Source organism: Taudactylus pleione, unplaced genomic scaffold (genome assembly GCF_031769625.1).
Source record: "Taudactylus pleione unplaced genomic scaffold, aTauple2 ptg000027l, whole genome shotgun sequence".
NCBI classification, from domain to species: domain Eukaryota; kingdom Metazoa; phylum Chordata; class Amphibia; order Anura; family Myobatrachidae; genus Taudactylus; species Taudactylus pleione.
In genome coordinates, this window is record NW_028284429.1 from 3,103,809 (window position 1) to 3,122,422 (window position 18,614).

General features: G+C 45.2%; 1 protein-coding gene across 1 annotated transcript in view; it reads left to right on the plus strand.

The window, feature by feature from the left end:
- The window catches only part of LOC148539149 (receptor-type tyrosine-protein phosphatase eta-like), a 294,391-nt gene that overhangs the window by 95,829 nt on the left and 179,948 nt on the right, over nucleotides 1–18,614 (plus strand). Inside the window, exons 18-21 of the mRNA XM_088451820.1 lie at nucleotides 66–332; nucleotides 502–777; nucleotides 7,242–7,508; nucleotides 12,455–12,736. Coding sequence (XP_088307946.1) covers nucleotides 66–332; nucleotides 502–777; nucleotides 7,242–7,508; nucleotides 12,455–12,736 — 1,092 coding nt within the window. The remainder of the gene's footprint in view (nucleotides 1–65; nucleotides 333–501; nucleotides 778–7,241; nucleotides 7,509–12,454; nucleotides 12,737–18,614) is intronic.

Here is an 18,614-nt window from a genome sequence, read left to right on the forward strand (position 1 = left end):
AGTTTGACAAACCGCTGCCTGTATATGTCCTTATTAATTATATATATTTCTATGTTTTTACACAGATCCAACACAACCAGGAAACATAACCTTTATCACAGTCGGAGTAAACAACATCACACTATCTTGGGGAGAGCCAGTCACTATGACAGGTGTAATAAAGTCATATAATATAACTTATGGGAATTCTTCCAGCACTTGGACTGTATCAAGTAACACAACAAATATCACCCTTCAGAGCCTGACATCTGGGACTAATTACACCATTACTGTGGTAACAGTCGGAGGCTGCAAGTATCAGAGTTTACCTGTTAGCGCATCTGTGTACACTAGTAAGTATGTCTCATATCTTTTAGCTACTAGCAGTCAGTTACAGAAGCTGTATCATAGTTGTGGAAATTAGTTCTCAGAGTAGATGTAAAAGTAATATTAGATGTATATATATGTCCTTACTGTAGCCTCTGTCCTCACTGATCCTGTGTGTTATTTCTCTCATCATAGAACCGATGCCGGTGACATCACTGATAAACACTTCATCTTCCACGGTCTCTGTTGCACTGTCCTGGAGTAAACCCAATGAGTATCAGGCATCTTACACCTACAGAGTCCAGACAAATGTCACATCATCAGCTACAATGATAAATAATACAATAGTGACAAATGAATCAGCTACAATAATGAATCTAACACCAGGACAAACATATACATTCATGGTATATACAAGAGCTGGTGATAATGTCACTGAGTCTGTCCCTGTGTCAGTAACTACCTGCACATGTGAGTACAATCCTGATCATGCAGATTGTTGTTTCAAGCAACGTATTAATTGATTGTCCACACATAGTGTATCTTGCTGAACCTGCTTGTTGTAGTTGTAGTTTATTCAGGAATGTTTGGATTGTCAGGATGGTACAGACAGCATCAGTTCTAGCATCACACCAGCAAAAGTATTCCTGCAACCCTGTGAATGACTACACACTGTTGTTCCTCTCTAGTCACTGGCCAAATACAGCCGGCCACACACTAGACCAACTTTCATCCAACCAGCCAACTAGTTGATTGTTTGGAATGAAAATCTGGTAACATATGGGAGTAACTGATGATCAGCAATTTGCTCCTAAATGCCAGAAAACAGATGAAAATGGCGTCAGACAAGTTTGTTAAATGTTTGATCTAAACAATTTGTTCAAACAACAGTTTTTGTCCATTTTCCGGCGTTTGGGAGCAAATTGCTGATTGTCAGTTACTCCCATACGTTACCAGATTTTCATTCCAACCAATCAACTAGTTGGGTGGTTGGATGTAAGTTGGTCTAGTGTGTGGCCAGCTTTACTCTACATCGGTCGCCATGCCCCAAACACAAGACCAGCTACTTATGCTTCTTCACAAGCACTAACTGGCCGAACAATCAAACTCCTGTGATCCCCCTGTGTAGCTGTGTCCTGTGTGCAGGGATGTGTGAGGAACTAACCCTGTATTTAGCATGAGTCTGCAGACTCCCGCAGAAAACATTAGGGGTATATTTACTAAAATGTGGGTTTTTAGAAGTGGAGATGTTGCCTATAGCAACCAATCAGATTTTACTTAACATTTATCTAACACCTTCTAGAATATAATACCAGTAGCTAGAATCTTATTGGTTGCTATGGGCAATAACTCCACTTCTAAAAACCTGCACTTCAGTAAATATACTCCTTAGTCTCTTTCATAAGAGACTGGGACAAACTACCCTGTTTGTCAGAATCATTATTTATGAACTAGCAATTACAGTACATCTAGCACAGATCCAGATCCGAATTCCATGTGTGTGAGTGAAAATAGTGGAATATTTTGCTTGATACATCATTATTATTAGTGTTATCTCTTATATGGTAGTCACCACAAGCTGTACAAGTCACATAGTTGAATAAGCAGCCATGCTAAATCCAATCTGATTCCACCCCATGGAATGCTTTTCCTGGGTCAGCTCATGGACACACAACAACTGGTGTTATTCCCAGAGGTGAAGATACTTTTGCTGCAAGGCTTATACACACCTAAAGATTTTCTGTCCAACCATCCAACTAGTTGATTGGTTGGAATGAAAATCTGGTAAGGTATGAAAGCAAATGACAATGTGCTGGAAGGGGGCTTAGGCTTAAGCACCACCGGGGGGAGGTTAGGGTTAGGCACCCACTAGGGAGATTAGGGTATCATCAGTAAGAAGTGTGTTACAATTGGGACTCTCTCTTGATTTTCCACAAGGATAAGATAGTCTTTAGGACAAAACCCTTACTTCATCTCAAAGTGTTTGCCACGTTCCACAGGAATAAGGAGATTGTGGTTCCGACTGTGCATCGCCCTTTGGAAGAGGAGGGCTCTCCACATCCATTGGATATTGCACAAGCTCTTCAGTTTTATGTCCAAGGACTAAGGAGATACATTTCTGTTGTTTACGATTCTCACAAACTGGTCTGAGCAGCATAGAAGTGACCCATCTTCTGGTAGATTACATCAGTCATCCGCCAGCCTTACATTGGGGCAGGCAAGACAATTGGATAGATTTGCCCCCTTGGTGTTTTAGGTTGCCAGGTTTGAATATAAAATGCTGCAAACTGCCGAGGATCACTCTGACCCTCAGTGACAGCTTTCGGATGTTCCAGATGTATCTAGTGTCACACAGGATAAGGAGTAAACATGTTATAATTACATGATTTTCCTTTTCTCTGATTGGGGAACACTGGACTCCCTCCATCATGCATCATTGTTTTGTTCTGTTATGAATGTTTGGTTCTGGTTTCTTGTTCTGTCCTAGTTTGCTTCTCTTTGGACATTGCTGCTCTCTCCCTTATATACCTTTCTCTGTCCTTTGGGCTCTATTAGTAAAAGAACTGACATTAGTGATATTCAGTAGAGTCATAGCATGGGAAGATCTTGATTTAAAAAGTCCCCAGGCTCCCTCACCTCTTGCTGTAACCCAGAGTCTCAACTATTGCCCAAGGAATCGGAGAAAAGGTAAGTACAAAAAATGCCCTTTATAACTTACACCACAAGCACCTCTGTTTCCTATTATTACAAGGGGTGACAGATTGCTCTATCAGTCTATGAGGAAAACGTATTGAGTGCTCTGTGTCTGCACTTTTATTCATTGTTGTCTCTGAGAGGACTCCTGTACAGCAAGTGGCTCTCATTGGTATGTACATTGGGGTGTGATTCAGAGGCAAACGCTAATGTGATCGCAGCTGTGATTTCGTACGGAACGTAGCTGAGAAAATATGCTAATGGTTCCAAAAATCACCCGAGTATAGGGAGGCCCAATGCTGCCTTCTTAGTTGCGTATGACATCGTTTACCTGCTTAAATATCAGTAACATCGATGCATATCGAGCGGACATCTTGCCCTTGCCGCAGGTCTGACCAGCCGCAGACACTGCAGCTCTCCTGACATGCAGAGGGCTCTCATGCTGCATAGGATATCACAACGGCTAATCTATGCACGCCTGTGTAATGGTGTTTAAATGGAAAGACGCGCCTGCATTTTTCTGAACAACCCCCGTTACTACGTCCAAACAGTGACAACCTGTCAGTCACTTTGCGATGGATTCCTTTGTATGTCCGTAATCGCAATGAAAATGCAGCACACACGCAGTACAGCTTATATGCATGCGCAATGGCAAGCAATTGCTGCATCTGCATGAAACTCGCATTGGTGTCCGTCTCTGAATCAGGCCCATTGTGAGGATGTGTGTCCTGGTTTGATTCCTTATTAGTACACTCACTATAAAGACTCTAAAGCTGGCCACACACTAGACCAACTTACATCCAACCAGCCAACTAGTTGATTGGTTGGAATGAAAATCTGGTAAGGTATGAAAGCAAATGACAATCAGGAATTTGCTCCCAAACACCGGAAAATGGACAAAAACTGTTGTTTGAACAAATTGTTTAGATCAAACATTTAACAAACTTGTCTGACGTCATTTTCATCTGTTGTCTGGCATTTAGGAGCAAATTGCTGATCATCATTTACTCCCATTCCTTACCAGATTTTCATTCCAACCAATCATCTAGTTGGATGGTTGGATGAAAGTTGGTCTAGTGTGTGGCCAGCTTTAGTGGTACCTGCAATCAGACATCTTCTCCAGTGAGGTAATGTCTGAGTATGATCAGGGTCACATGACTTTATTACTATCATAAGTAAACTCTGTAGCTCTTGTCTACTTAATGACTCGTTGTGTCATTCCATGTGACTCATGTTACATTTCATGTTAATTTGTAGCAGTTTCAATGCACCACACACAAAAATGAAGCTAATACTCAACATTTTAAAAATATGACAATACTGTATGGGGTAGGTAGTCATAATTAATGCTTAGAAGCAGAAAAAGCACTCGTGGTAGTTAAATTTAATTGTTTATATGCGTGACTCATGTTACAACAGAATGGACATAGGAACTGAGGTGACTTATATATTTATTTAAACCCCCTCTCCTAATTATTTTTACAATATAATTGTTATATTATCCACTTATAAGACCCTAAACTTATGATTGACACACAAACAAAAAATTCATGTTAACCAAACTATACTTAAAATCAATTTTGAAATGTGTCTCATGTTACATACAAATGTGACTCATGTTACATTTCTGTCCCCAGTCAACGGACTCTGATTACTCAAACCTGTAGAATCCAGATGAATTAATTAGTGTAGGCCTGTTTCTTCCCTGATTAACTGTGAAGATGTATAAAATATTTCATCTGGTGATGATGGCAATTTCCAGTTCCTGCCAGCTTGCTCCATTGTGCTCACTAAGTATTCACCATCTCTGATGTCCTTGATCTCATCTCGGTAACTATTTCTATCATATTCAACATAGAACCAGTCACCAACGCTCACTACATCACCTGAAGTCGCTGTGACAGTTACATTAAGTTCATCAGTAGAAGTTGAAAATGTCTTGGCATCTGCTGTGATACAATTTAATTTCTATTGTGTCCTATATTTCATGGAATGACTCTTTATAACTCATGTATTTACATTCAGTCCCTGTTTATTTTTTTAATTTTTCATTATTTGAACACAGAGGGGCTTATTCAGAGTTGAGAGCAAAGCCAAAAAAAGAAGTAACTTTGCACCCCTTTTAAAACCATGTTGTACTGCAGGTGGGACAGAGGTAAGATGTGCAGAGAGATTTAGATTTGGGAGCAGCGATGTGCAGAGAGATTTAGATTTGGCAGCAGCAATGTGCAAAGAGATTTAAAGTTGGGAGCAGCGATGTGCAGAGAGATTTAAATTTGGGAGCATTTATGTGCAGAGAGATTTAGATTTGGAAGCAGAGATGTGCAGAGGGATTTAGATTTGGGAGCAGAGATGTGCAGAGGGATTTAGATTTGGGAGCAGAGATGTGCAGAGGGATTTAGATTTGGGAGCAGAGATGTGCAGAGGGATTTAGATTTGGGAGCAGATATGTGCAGAGGGATTTAGATTTGGAAGCAGCGATGTGCAAAGAGATTTAAATTTGGGAGCAGCGATGTGCAGAGAGATTTAGATTTGGGAGCAGAGATGTGCAGAGGGATTTAGATTTGGGAGCAGAGATGTGCAGAGGGATTTAGATTTGGGAGCAGAGATGTGCAGAGGGATTTAGCTTTGGGAGCAGAGATGTGCAGAGGGATTTAGCTTTGGGAGCAGCGATGTACAGAGGGATTTATCTTTGGGAGCAGTGATGTGTCCATATTAAAGTGCATAGTTGGCACTAAAAATGGGATTCAAGTAAACTTGATAATTTTGGGAAATTGGTGAAATATTTTAATGAATAAAAAAAGGTTATGTGTTAAAGCTATCTATATTACTAGGAGAGCCTCACAAAAGAGTCTATTTTCCTCTTGGATTTGCTTCTATACTACAATTGACTTTGGTTGCACCACCAACCAGAGTGATATCCTTTGCTCATAATCTAAGAATCTGTCATCTATATATCATAGGTTTTTCTAAAATGTTAAATTAATCCTTTTTAGGACCTATATGACATCTTGTGCGGAATCATCAACTTTTTGTTAACCGAGTTACTCAGATAGCTTATGGTCACTCAGATGATCCCATGGTATGTCTTAGGACACAGCAGCGAATCAGAGAAGCTGACAGGAGGTGTCTATTTACACAAGAAACCTCCATTGGTGTTATCATATTTTACCACAGCCTCTATGTACTAAGACACAATGGCTGTAACTACTGCACCCATCTCTGTATCAGGCTCTATATGTAAAAGCAGCCAGTTATTACCCTGCATGCAATATAAATAAATGTATTTGTACCACATACATTACAGCATGGTTTGTCCAGGTGATTAGATACTTTTGTTATTCTGCTTTGGGAAAAGTGATGTGGAGAAGGATTTAAATTTGGGAAAAGCAATGTGCAGAAGGATTAGATTTGGGAAAAGTGATGGGCAGAAGTATTTATATTTGGGAAAAGTGATGTCCAGAAGGATTTAGATTTGGGAAAAGTGATGTGCAGAAGGATTTAGCTTTGGGAGCAGTGAAGTGCAGAGGGTTTTAGATTTGGGAAAAGCGATGTGCAGAAGGATTTAGATTGCGAAAAGTGATGTGCAGAAGGATTTAGATTTGGGAAAAGTGATGTGCAGAAGGATTTAGATTTGGGAGCAGAGATGTGCAGATGGATTTAGATTTGGGAGCAGTGCTATGCAGAAGGATTTAGATTTGGGAGCAGTGATGTGCAGAGAGATTTAGATTTGGGAGCAGAGATGTGTAGAGGGATTTAGATTTGGGAGCAGAGATGTGCAGAGGGATTTAGATCTGGGAGCAGTGATGTGCAGAGGGAATTAGATCAGCATAAAAATACCGGCCATCCTTAGTAACCTGAGGGTTTCTGAGATAGCCGATGGTCATGCAGATGATCTCTGATGCTGCATCTTAGGATACAGCAGCGGATCAGAGAAGCTGGCAGGAGGTGTCTATTTATACAAGATGCCTCCTGTGGTGTTATCATATTTTATCACAGCCTCTATGTACTAAGACACAATGGCTGTAGCTACTGCACCCATCTCTGTATCAGGCTCTATATGTAAAAGCAGCCAGTAATTGCCCTGCATGCACTATAAATAAATGTATTTGTACCACTTACATTACAGCATGATTGTCCAGGTGAAAATAAACTTTTGTTATTCTGCTTTGTTACCAACTGAGAATCAGCCCCAGCCTGTATATGTCCTCACTTATGTGTATTTCTATGTTTTTACACAGATCCAACACAACCAGGAGACATAACCTTTATCACAGTTGGAGTAAACAACATCATACTATCTTGGGGAGAGCCAGTCACTATGACAGGTGTAATAAAGTCATATAACATAACTTATGGGAATTCTTCCAGCACTTGGACTGTACCAAGTAACACAACAAATATCATCCTTCAGAGCCTGACATCTGGGACTAATTACACCATTACTGTGGTAACAGTCGGAGGCTGCAAGTATCAGAGTTTACCTGTTAGTGCATCTGTGTACACTAGTAAGTATTTCTCATATTGTTTTAGCTACAAACAGTCTGTTCCTGAAGATACAAGGACGTACCTATAGGGAGTGCAGCTTCTACAGGACACCGCAGGGTCCCTCACCCTGCACTATGGTCCGTCTGTCTCTTCTCACCAGGGCAGTTACTAGCCAATCTCCCCCCCCCCCCCCCCCCATTTATAACAATGCAATCATATTTTAACTATATGAAATACTTCCTTTAAAGGTACATTATATTACCAAATAATGAGTTATAAAATTTAGTTTTTAATAATAACATAGAAAACCAGATTTGATTACAATTTTGCCTCTTTTAAATTGCAGTGTTCTATAAGCTTCCTGTGGATTGGGACTGGAGGTGGGGGTCACAGAAAATATGTTATACATACTGAATCTTGCCCCCTATAATTTTTCTATCTGAGGAACTGGAATCCTCTCTGTGCTGCCTGCGTGCCGTGCTCCGTTCTCCAGCATCTGTCATCACCACTGCAGTCCAGCCCAGGCAGTCACACACAATGTCCTGGCGGGCCGGCATCCCCTCATGAAATGGCGCCCGCCCGGGCTCCTCGGCGTCCGACCATGGCTTAAATAGGCTGCTCCTCTGCGCGGCTTTCATGTCATGACACTGCCACATCATGGGTGGGCGGGGACGTGATGAACAGGGAGAGAATGGACTCCATTCTCTCCCTGTTCGTCGCGTCACCGCACATCCATGACACTGGAGGTAGGGGAGGGGCGCTGGCGAGTGCTGGGCAATGGTTGCTGCTGCTGCCACTCGCAGCTTGCTTGTGTCAGTGAGTCAGACTGTCTGAAGGCAGAGCCGGATTAAGACCCCATTGGGCCCTAGGCAAAACACCAGTTTGGGACCCCCTAATCAGATCCATCCATATATATACAATATACATACTGTACATAAATTTGTTACTGAGACAAAATACACCAGTTTCCCGGTACCTTTATACATATAAATGTACATAAATGGATATCTACAGTCAAATGTATTCAGGGTTAATTATACAATTACCACATCTACCCTATTGTGATTGAGAACACTCTTCAACTGCAGACAGACTGCCTGGTTTTGAATTAAATGCATTTGCTGCCTATTTTCTGTACATCCGCGGCAGACTCCTTCTTTATGCTAATACGAGAATCTGGCCATATATGCTGAACATCGTGCGTCTGCATGTGCAAGCCCATTCCGCCCATTTACGATCATAACTGCAATCGTCATCATTACTATCTGGACTTTCGTCCACCCCATGCTGTATGCAAAAGATTGGTCGGAAACAGGTGTCCTAATTATCATCAGTGTGCGTACGCCTGATTCAGGACATGCGCAGTATGCTGAAAATCACGAGCTCTATCTGCATTTTCAATTGCATCCGACTCAGAATCAGGTCCAGGGTACTTTCTTAAATGCACACCCATCAAGGCATCCACTGTATTAGCAATAAGATACATATAGATATACAGTGGAACAAAAATAACACTTTGGGCTATATTTTTTACTTTTGTAAGACAATGCATTTCAGCGGTTTGCTGGTGAAAATTTAAGATGGCACCAGCAGTCGGTGTAATGCACATCAGGCTTTACACTGACTCGGGTGCCGTATTCAATTTTCACCTACAACCCGACTTACAGAAGCTGCTGCTTTGTAAATAAAGCCCATACTCTGCCTCCACATCTGTGTGTCACTCTTTACTTATGTACCCAATGCCTCCTTCCTACTAGTACACCCAGCTATCCCTTCTTATCCATCACCACAATCTCATCTGGCACATCCAATTCCACAGCTATCACAGCATTTCTGTCACATTCATTTTCTGGTCGGTATGCATGACGATCACCGCAAAGGACCGCTCTGTCGGTAGGAGCGGCCCTTTGCGATGGAGGGACTTCCGGGTCTATGGTCCGGAGCCCATCAAGGACGCACGTGCCGTGGGGGTTGCTGGGAGGGATCCGATCGGATCCGTCTATCAGCACTATGCTGAGAGAAGCCCATAGGCTTCTATGGATAAAACCATCAGGAAGATGGCGTTACCCACCGCAACCAAGCCCGGGGATTGGTGCATATGATAATATTTTTGGGGTTTGACCGCATTTCTCTCCGCATTTCTCCCCTTGATGCCCTTATGTGTTATACCTCTGCCACATTGCCAGCAATAAACCGGGGTGTTGTGCAGTGTGAAAGGGGTAAGATGAAATAACCCAGCTTGCGGTGCAGTGTGAATGGGTAATCCAAGTCCCGTTCACAGCATAGCAATAACCAGTGCTTGGAGATTCTCTCATCTCCAAGTGCCTGCTTGGCATGTGATGGCGGTGACGTCATCGACCCAGCAACAAGCCAGGTCGGGCCGCCAGTCTGAAAGGGGTCTGACCTGGGACGGAGCGTGTACAAAATCCTGTGTGTGAACCGGGTTCGCAGTTTGAAAGGGGTATTACATGCTTACTCCAGCCCTCTATTGCCTGATGCCAGCATCAATCTGCCATATACTCCATCTGTTATCCAGTTATAAATATCCCTGCATTTACTCTGTAATTCTATTCTTTACAGCAGGGCCACCTGCTTGTAAGCTCTCTGCTGCCAACATATACTGTATGTATCCCAAGTTTTACGTACTGTAACAACTTTTGCCTTTCCTGTGAAAAAAGGACCTGTCCATCTCGCTCTGTGCATGCTTGGGCATCACGGCTCCCTTCTCCCAAGACACGGAACACTGGAGACAAACTGGGCTCACCCTCAGCACTGCAGCTTGATGAAAGCTCCAGCAGTAGGGACCAGGAGAAAGACGGTCCCACCATACGCAGCAGTAGAGGCTCCTCCCTCGGAATATCACGCCGGCCTGTCACTCCTTTCCTACAGCCTGCTCGACCAGTGTTAGACGCCTGCGCAGGCTTCTATGCAACACACTGTGAGCCGAGCCCTGGATCATCTTGGTGATCAGATCGGATGCATGGGGGCGGGGAAGGGACGACACCGCCCACCTAACCCAGCCGGAGCCTAATCCCTCCACAATACCGGCCTGACCATTAAAATAAAAAAAATCATTATGCTGGTGTCAGGTGGGCCCCTAGGACCCACCAGACCCTAGGCACCTACCTATGATGCCTAAATTGTGGATAATCCAGCTCTGTCTGAAGGGGTCAGGGCGGAGTGCCCGTGCGTTTGCACTGGTCGCCCGCCCCTAGAAACGGCCCTGCTCCTCACTAGGAGGTGGTGTGGCTACAAGCAGAGGTGTAACTAGGTAGTTGAAGGCCCCATAGCAAAAGTTTGTAAGGGCCCCTATGTACCACTAATGGTGATAAATGTATATAACACATGTAACTTTGACAAAGAATATGGCCCCCCCCCTAAGCTCTGGGTAGATATAGATCTGCAGATATAGCTGTACATTGTGCTGTGTGTATGCAGGGGTGTATCTATAATGGGTGCAAGGTGTGTGGTGCACACAGGCCCCTGGGTCCAGGGGAGCCCACACACTGCACACCTTGCACACGTATAAATATACTTCCCTGCTCTGTCGGTTGGCTCTGTCTGCTGAGCTGCAGAAATCTCCGGGAAAATGGCCATCATGCCCATTTTTCGGAGAATCGCGCATACGCAGTATATATGTCACGGGAAATTCCTGGAGACCTGCGCATGTGCAGTAGACTCTGGCACAATCAAGAAAGAAGATGACTACTGCACCAGTCTTTATATCGATACTTATTGTTACATGAAAGAAAACCCCATATGATCAGATCTTACACGTATGGCCAAAATATAAATATAATATTGGGGGTGCCGCCTACTGACAACTAATGGGAACATTCAAATTGAAAGGACAAAATGGAGTTGCCTATCTTGTGGCACACTAGTTTCTGTTAAAATATAACTTCTTTCTTTACAGTAAGTGTATATAGCAAAATATTTTAAAAACCTACATAAACAGACAAATACTTTATAATATAACTTTACTTAATAAGTAAAGAATGTGATTTAAAAAAAAAAAAAAAGAAAGAATAATTCCCACTGTGTGTTTCTATCAATCAAGTTTGCCTATCATGTGTGTACAACACAAGATAGGCAAACTTGATGACAATATTTGATAGAAACACAATATGGTGGGAACATAGCTCCACCCCTGCCATCCATGAAGCCCCACCCACATGCTCAGATTGGCCCACGGCCAGATGACAGTTATTCAGTGTCTATGAACAAACATCATCTGCAGATGTATCGACTGATCTACATATATATCATTTGGCTTTAGTCTTCTTATATACCACATTATATCATACACAACTAGAATTAGAGAGACTAATAATTTTTTACTATACTATATTTACTATATGCTAATCACCATACATTTTAACCTTGTATATCAACTAAATAGGTAGAGAGTGCAAACATTATATAATTTATAACCATAATGCATAAATTGCTAAATAATTACATATATGCAAATTATTTTGACAAATAACCATATGATTCTAAATGGCCTGTGGAAATTTTTTTGCTATGCTCCTGTTATGATGCATCATATTTTTGGAAATTAGTTCTCAGAGAAGTTATGAAAGTAATATTAGTTATGGGCAGCACAGACGGTGTAATGGTTAGCATTACTGCCTCACAGCACTGAGCTTGTGGTTCCGATTCCCACTTTGGCCCTGTGTGGAGATTGTATATTCTCCCTGTGCTTGTGTGGGTTTCCTCTCACACTCCATGAATATACTGGTAGGTTAATTGACTCCGAACTAAAATTAACCCTAGTGTGTGAGCATGTGGTAGGGAATATAGATTGTAAGCTCTACTGGGCATGGAATGAATGGCCAAATATTCTCTGTAGAGCACTGCAGAATATGTATGCACTATATAAATAACTGGTAATAAATAAATAAATGTATATATCTATAACCTCTGTCCTCACTGATCCTGTGTGTGATTTCTCTCATCATAGAACCGATGCCGGTGACACCACCGATAAACAGATCACCTTCCACGGTCTCTGTTGCTCTGTCCTGGAGTAAACCCAATGAGTATCAGGCATCTTACACCTACAGAGTCCAGACATATGTCACATCATCAGCTACAATGATAAATACCGGTAATCCACCAGTGACAAAGGAATCAGCTACAATAATGAGTCTAACACCAGGAGAAACATATACATTCATGGTATATACAAGAGCTGGTGATAATGTCACTGAGTCTGACCCTGTGTCAGTAACTACCTGCACATGTGAGTACAATCCTAAACATGAAAACAAGGTCCGGTACTTTGCAGAACAAATAGTTCTTGTGATGTGATGTATGTATTTTTATGGGCACACGTGTTGGTTAGCATGTTATGACTGAAACCCCAGCATGACGAGCAACATGTAGCATCATTTTATAAGGTGCTGACTAAACACCAGAGGACCTGGAAGCTCCTGGCTGAGTGCAGTCTGTCTGGAGTAATGCGCCTCATTCTGTGCCCTAATGTCTATCCCCCATGCAAATGGCAAATTACTGTTGTTGATTAGCAGATGGGCCCTGAGTGTCTCCCAACAACTGCTGCTTCTTCCAGGCCAGCCACTAATTGAATGAAGTATGCGCAGAGAGTTTGAGCGAATGCATTTAATAATAGGCTACTGTTAGGAGACGAGAGGGAGAATCCACAGTATGGAATTGGGGAGCGGCTGATAGAGATTAATGAGGTGACACAGAGAGGAGTGACTGCTAGGATGGGAGAGAGAGAATACAGGGTATGGGGAGTGTGGGGACACAGAGAGGAGTGACTGCTAGGACAGTAGAGAGAGAGAGAATACAGGGTATGGGGAGTGTGGGGACACAGAGAGAAGTGACTGATAGGACAGGAGAGAGAGAGAATACAGGGTATATGGAGTGTGAGGACACAGAGTGGAGTGACTGCTAGGACAGGAGAGAGAGAATACAGGGTATGGGGAGTGTGGGGAACACAGAGAGGAGTGACTCCTAGGACAGGAGAGAGAGAGAGAATACAGGGTATGGGGAGTGTGGGGACACAGAGAGGAGTGACTGCTAGAACAGGCGAGAGAGAGAGAGAATACAGGGTATGGGGAGTGTGGGGACACAGAGAGGAGTGACTGCTAGGACAGGAGAGAGAGAGAGAATATAGGGTATGGGGAGTGTGGGGACACAGAGAGGAGTGACTGCTAGGACAGGAGAGAGAGAATACAGGGTATGGGGAGTGTGGGGACACAGAGAGGAGTGACTGCTAGGACAGGAGAGAGAGAGAATACAGGGTATGGGGAGTGTGGGGACACAGAGAGGAGTGACTGCTAGGATGGGAGAGAGAGAGAGAGAGTACAGGGTATGGGGAGTGTGGGGACACAGAGAGGAGTGACTGCTAGGACAGGAGAGAGAGAGAATACAGGGTATGGGGAGTGTGGGGACACAGAGAGGAGTGACTGCTAGGACAGGAGAGAGAGAATACAGGGTATGGGGAGTGTGGGGACACAGAGAGGAGTGACTGCTAGGACAGGAGAGAGAGAGAATACAGGGTATGGGGAGTGTGGGGACACAGAGAGGAGTGACTGCTAGGATGGGAGAGAGAGAGAGAGAGAGAGAGAGAGAGAGAGAGAGAGAGAGAGAGTACAGGGTATGGGGAGTGTGGGGACACAGAGAGGAGTGACTGCTAGGACAGGAGAGAGAGAGAATACAGGGTATGGGGAGTGTGGGGACACAGAGAGGAGTGACTGCTAGGACAGGAGAGAGAGAATACAGGGTATGGGGAGTGTGGGGACACAGAGAGGAGTGACTGCTAGGACAGGAGAGAGAGAGAGAATACAGGGTATGGGGAGTGTGGGGACACAGAGGAGTGACTGCTAGGACAGGAGAGAGAGAATACAGGGTATAGGGAGTGTGGGGACACAGAGAGGAGTGATTGCTAGGACAGGAGAGAGAGAGAGAGAGAGAGAGAGAGAGAGAGAGAGAATACAGGGTATGGGGAGTGTGGGGACACAGAGTGGAGTGACTGCTAGTGTGGGAGAGAGAGAGAGAATACAGGGTATGGGGAGTGTGGGGACACAGTGGAGTGACGGAGAGAGAGAATACAGGGTATGGGGAGTGTGGGGACACAGTGGAGTGACTGCTAGTATGGGAGAGAGAGAGAGAATACAGGGTAGGGGAGTGTGGGGACACAGAGAGGAGTGACTGCTAGTATGGGGAAGAGAGAGAGAGAGAGAGAGAGAGAGAGAGAGAGAGAGAGAGAATACAGGGTATGGGGAGTATGGGGACACAGAGAGGAGTGACTGCTAGGACAGGAGAGAGAGAGAATACAGGGTATGGAGAGTGCGGGGACACAGAGAGGAGTGACTGCTACTATGGGAGAGAGAGAGAATACAGGGTATATGGAGTGTGAGGACACAGAGTGGAGTGACTGCTAGGACAGGAGAGAGAGAATACAGGGTATGGGGAGTGTGGGGAACACAGAGAGGAGTGACTCCTAGGACAGGAGAGAGAGAGAGAATACAGGGTATGGGGAGTGTGGGGACACAGAGAGGAGTGACTGCTAGAACAGGCGAGAGAGAGAGAGAATACAGGGTATGGGGAGTGTGGGGACACAGAGAGGAGTGACTGCTAGAACAGGCGAGAGAGAGAGAGAATACAGGGTATGGGGAGTGTGGGGACACAGAGAGGAGTGACTGCTAGGACAGGAGAGAGAGAGAGAATATAGGGTATGGGGAGTGTGGGGACACAGAGAGGAGTGACTGCTAGGACAGGAGAGAGAGAATACAGGGTATGGGGAGTGTGGGGACACAGAGAGGAGTGACTGCTAGGACAGGAGAGAGAGAGAATACAGGGTATGGGGAGTGTGGGGACACAGAGAGGAGTGACTGCTAGGATGGGAGAGAGAGAGAGAGAGAGTACAGGGTATGGGGAGTGTGGGGACACAGAGAGGAGTGACTGCTAGGACAGGAGAGAGAGAGAATACAGGGTATGGGGAGTGTGGGGACACAGAGAGGAGTGACTGCTAGGACAGGAGAGAGAGAATACAGGGTATGGGGAGTGTGGGGACACAGAGAGGAGTGACTGCTAGGACAGGAGAGAGAGAGAATACAGGGTATGGGGAGTGTGGGGACACAGAGAGGAGTGACTGCTAGGATGGGAGAGAGAGAGAGAGAGAGTACAGGGTATGGGGAGTGTGGGGACACAGAGAGGAGTGACTGCTAGGACAGGAGAGAGAGAGAATACAGGGTATGGGGAGTGTGGGGACACAGAGAGGAGTGACTGCTAGGACAGGAGAGAGAGAATACAGGGTATGGGGAGTGTGGGGACACAGAGAGGAGTGACTGCTAGGACAGGAGAGAGAGAGAGAATACAGGGTATGGGGAGTGTGGGGACACAGAGGAGTGACTGCTAGGACAGGAGAGAGAGAATACAGGGTATAGGGAGTGTGGGGACACAGAGAGGAGTGATTGCTAGGACAGGAGAGAGAGAGAGAGAGAGAGAATACAGGGTATGGGGAGTGTGGGGACACAGTGGAGTGACGGAGAGAGAGAATACAGGGTATGGGGAGTGTGGGGACACAGTGGAGTGACTGCTAGTATGGGAGAGAGAGAGAGAATACAGGGTAGGGGAGTGTGGGGACACAGAGAGGAGTGACTGCTAGTATGGGGAAGAGAGAGAGAGAGAGAGAATACAGGGTATGGGGAGTATGGGGACACAGAGAGGAGTGACTGCTAGGATGGGAGAGAGAGAGAGAATACAGGGTATGGGGAGTGTGGGGACACAGAGAGGAGTGACTGCTAGGACAGGAGAGAGAGAGAATACAGGGTATGGAGAGTGCGGGGACACAGAGAGGAGTGACTGCTACTATGGGAGAGAGAGAGAATACAGGGTATGGGGAGTATGGGGACACAGAGAGGAGCGACTGCTAGGATGGGAGAGAGAGAGAGAGAATACAGGGTATGGGGAATGTGGGGACACAGAGAGGAGTGACTGCTAGGACAGGAGAGAGAGAATACAGGTTATGGGGAGTGTGGGGGAACAGTGAGGAGCTGGAGGCCTGTTGCACTATCTGGCTCACTCTTATGGGAAATCACATTGACAACGTTTTAAACTGGGCATGACCAGGCTAGCTGGGACCTGTAGTGTGCTAATAAAGAACAAAATTATTTTGTATTCCTTTAGCAATAGTTATATTAGGTATGCAGTCGGGAAGCCGGCGGACCTAATCCCGACAGCCGGCTTCCCGACTGTAATATCCCGGCTAGGGTCTAAAGACAGGTGTCGATATGCCGACGCCTGTCATTAGACATACGCTGGGAGACCAACGCCCGGCATCCCGATCGAAGGAATGCCGGCCGCCGGCCGCTGACAGACGTGTGGGGGGGGAGGGAGGGTTAGTTTTAGGGCTCCCGGGGGGACTTAGGGTTAGGCACCCCCCCGGGAGGTTAGGTTTAGGCTAGGGGAAGGGGGGGTTAGGGTTAGGCACCCCCAGGGGGAGGTTAGGGTTAGGCACCCCCCGGGGGACTTAGGTTTAGGCAGCGGGGAAGGGGGGGTTAGGTTTAGGCACTTAGAGGGGGGATTAGGGTTAGGTACTGGGGGGAGGTTAGGGTTAGGCACCCCAAATGGACGGTTAGGGGGTAGGTTAGTTGGTACTTACCTTTAGACGATCGGGATTTCCACTGCTGCCGGGCTGCTGGTGTCGGGATTCCAACCGCCGGACATGCGTCCGGGCGGTAAATCATACAGATTCCTTATATTAACCCCTTACCCATTACACCAACGAGTGGGGCATAACCCTAATGCTATGAGCCTGGGATTGATTCTTACTTGGGGGAAGATGGGGATCTGTGCAGCACTTTATACTGAACACCTCTCAGAGGCCACCCATAACTTTGCAGTTGTTGGTAAGAGCGGTTGCCAGAGTATTATACCTCTTTTCCACCAAAAACCCGGGTCCGACCTGGGTTTTCAGACATGGTTCCAACCCAGGTCAGACACCATTTACACAGCACCATCGATCTGGGTTATTCTCAAGTCAGCCCCGTTCACACTGAACCCGGATCTGCTCTGCTAAACTTGTGAGGTTACAAAACATGGGAGGTGACTGCTCCACAACCACCAATCAGCTGATTTTAGGCATGACCCAGGTCAAATAACCCAGGTTGCGCCGTTTACACTACACCATTACCCAGGTCCACCCTGGGTCATACCTTGATAGTTACCTGGGTTGGATTGCCGGGTCACTTGACCTGGGTTATTTTTGAGGGATCCTTTTACACTGAGCTGTGACCCGGGTAGACCCAGCAAAAACCCAGGTTTTTGCTCTAGAGTAAAAGGGGTATTAGACTTCCCTCCCTATCGGTGTTCCAGATCCTTACTATTGTGTATGGCGTGGCCTGCATCTCCTGCATTAACCTTTGGCATCATTCCTTCCTGAACGTTTTGACCTTGACATGTCACCTTCCTGCTGCTTATCCCTTTTGGCTTTGATTTTCCTGCTCCGTCATCATTCTTGGTTTGCTGATTAACCAATCAATTTGTTTATTGTTACTACAAAACATAAAAAAATGCAAAGTGAAAATCTGTACTCACAGGAGATCCAGGATAAAAGAGAATACACACAGTCTGCAAACAAGACAATTCCGCATTAACCCTAGTAATCACAGAAGGAAAAATCTACATTTTCAACCAATTATTATGAGGCATAGTAGTCCTAAACCTTTTATTGGGTGGCAATAGTTTAGATAAAGCATGACTGGCAATGACATCTCCTAATATCAAAGACTTCTGACCAAGGAAGCATTTTAACCGGTAACACACTTGGCTGCTTTAAGCACCCTGTCAATAGACTGATGTTTACTTTGGTTCTCTTACAATACCACACTATCATACCCCTTTTACACCAGAGCTAAAACCAGGGTTGCTCCTTGGTGTAAAAGGGGACAGGGTTGGATTCCTGGGTCAAGTGACCCGGCAATCCAACCAGATAACATGCAGGGTTTAACACGGGAATGACCTGTGAAACCCTGCAGTGTAAACGACGCGATACGGATCACGATGACCTGGAGCGCGCCATATGACGGCCACTTGGCCAGCTTCAGTGGCGCTTGGAGATTACTTCATCTCCAAGAGTCCACTTCCACGCT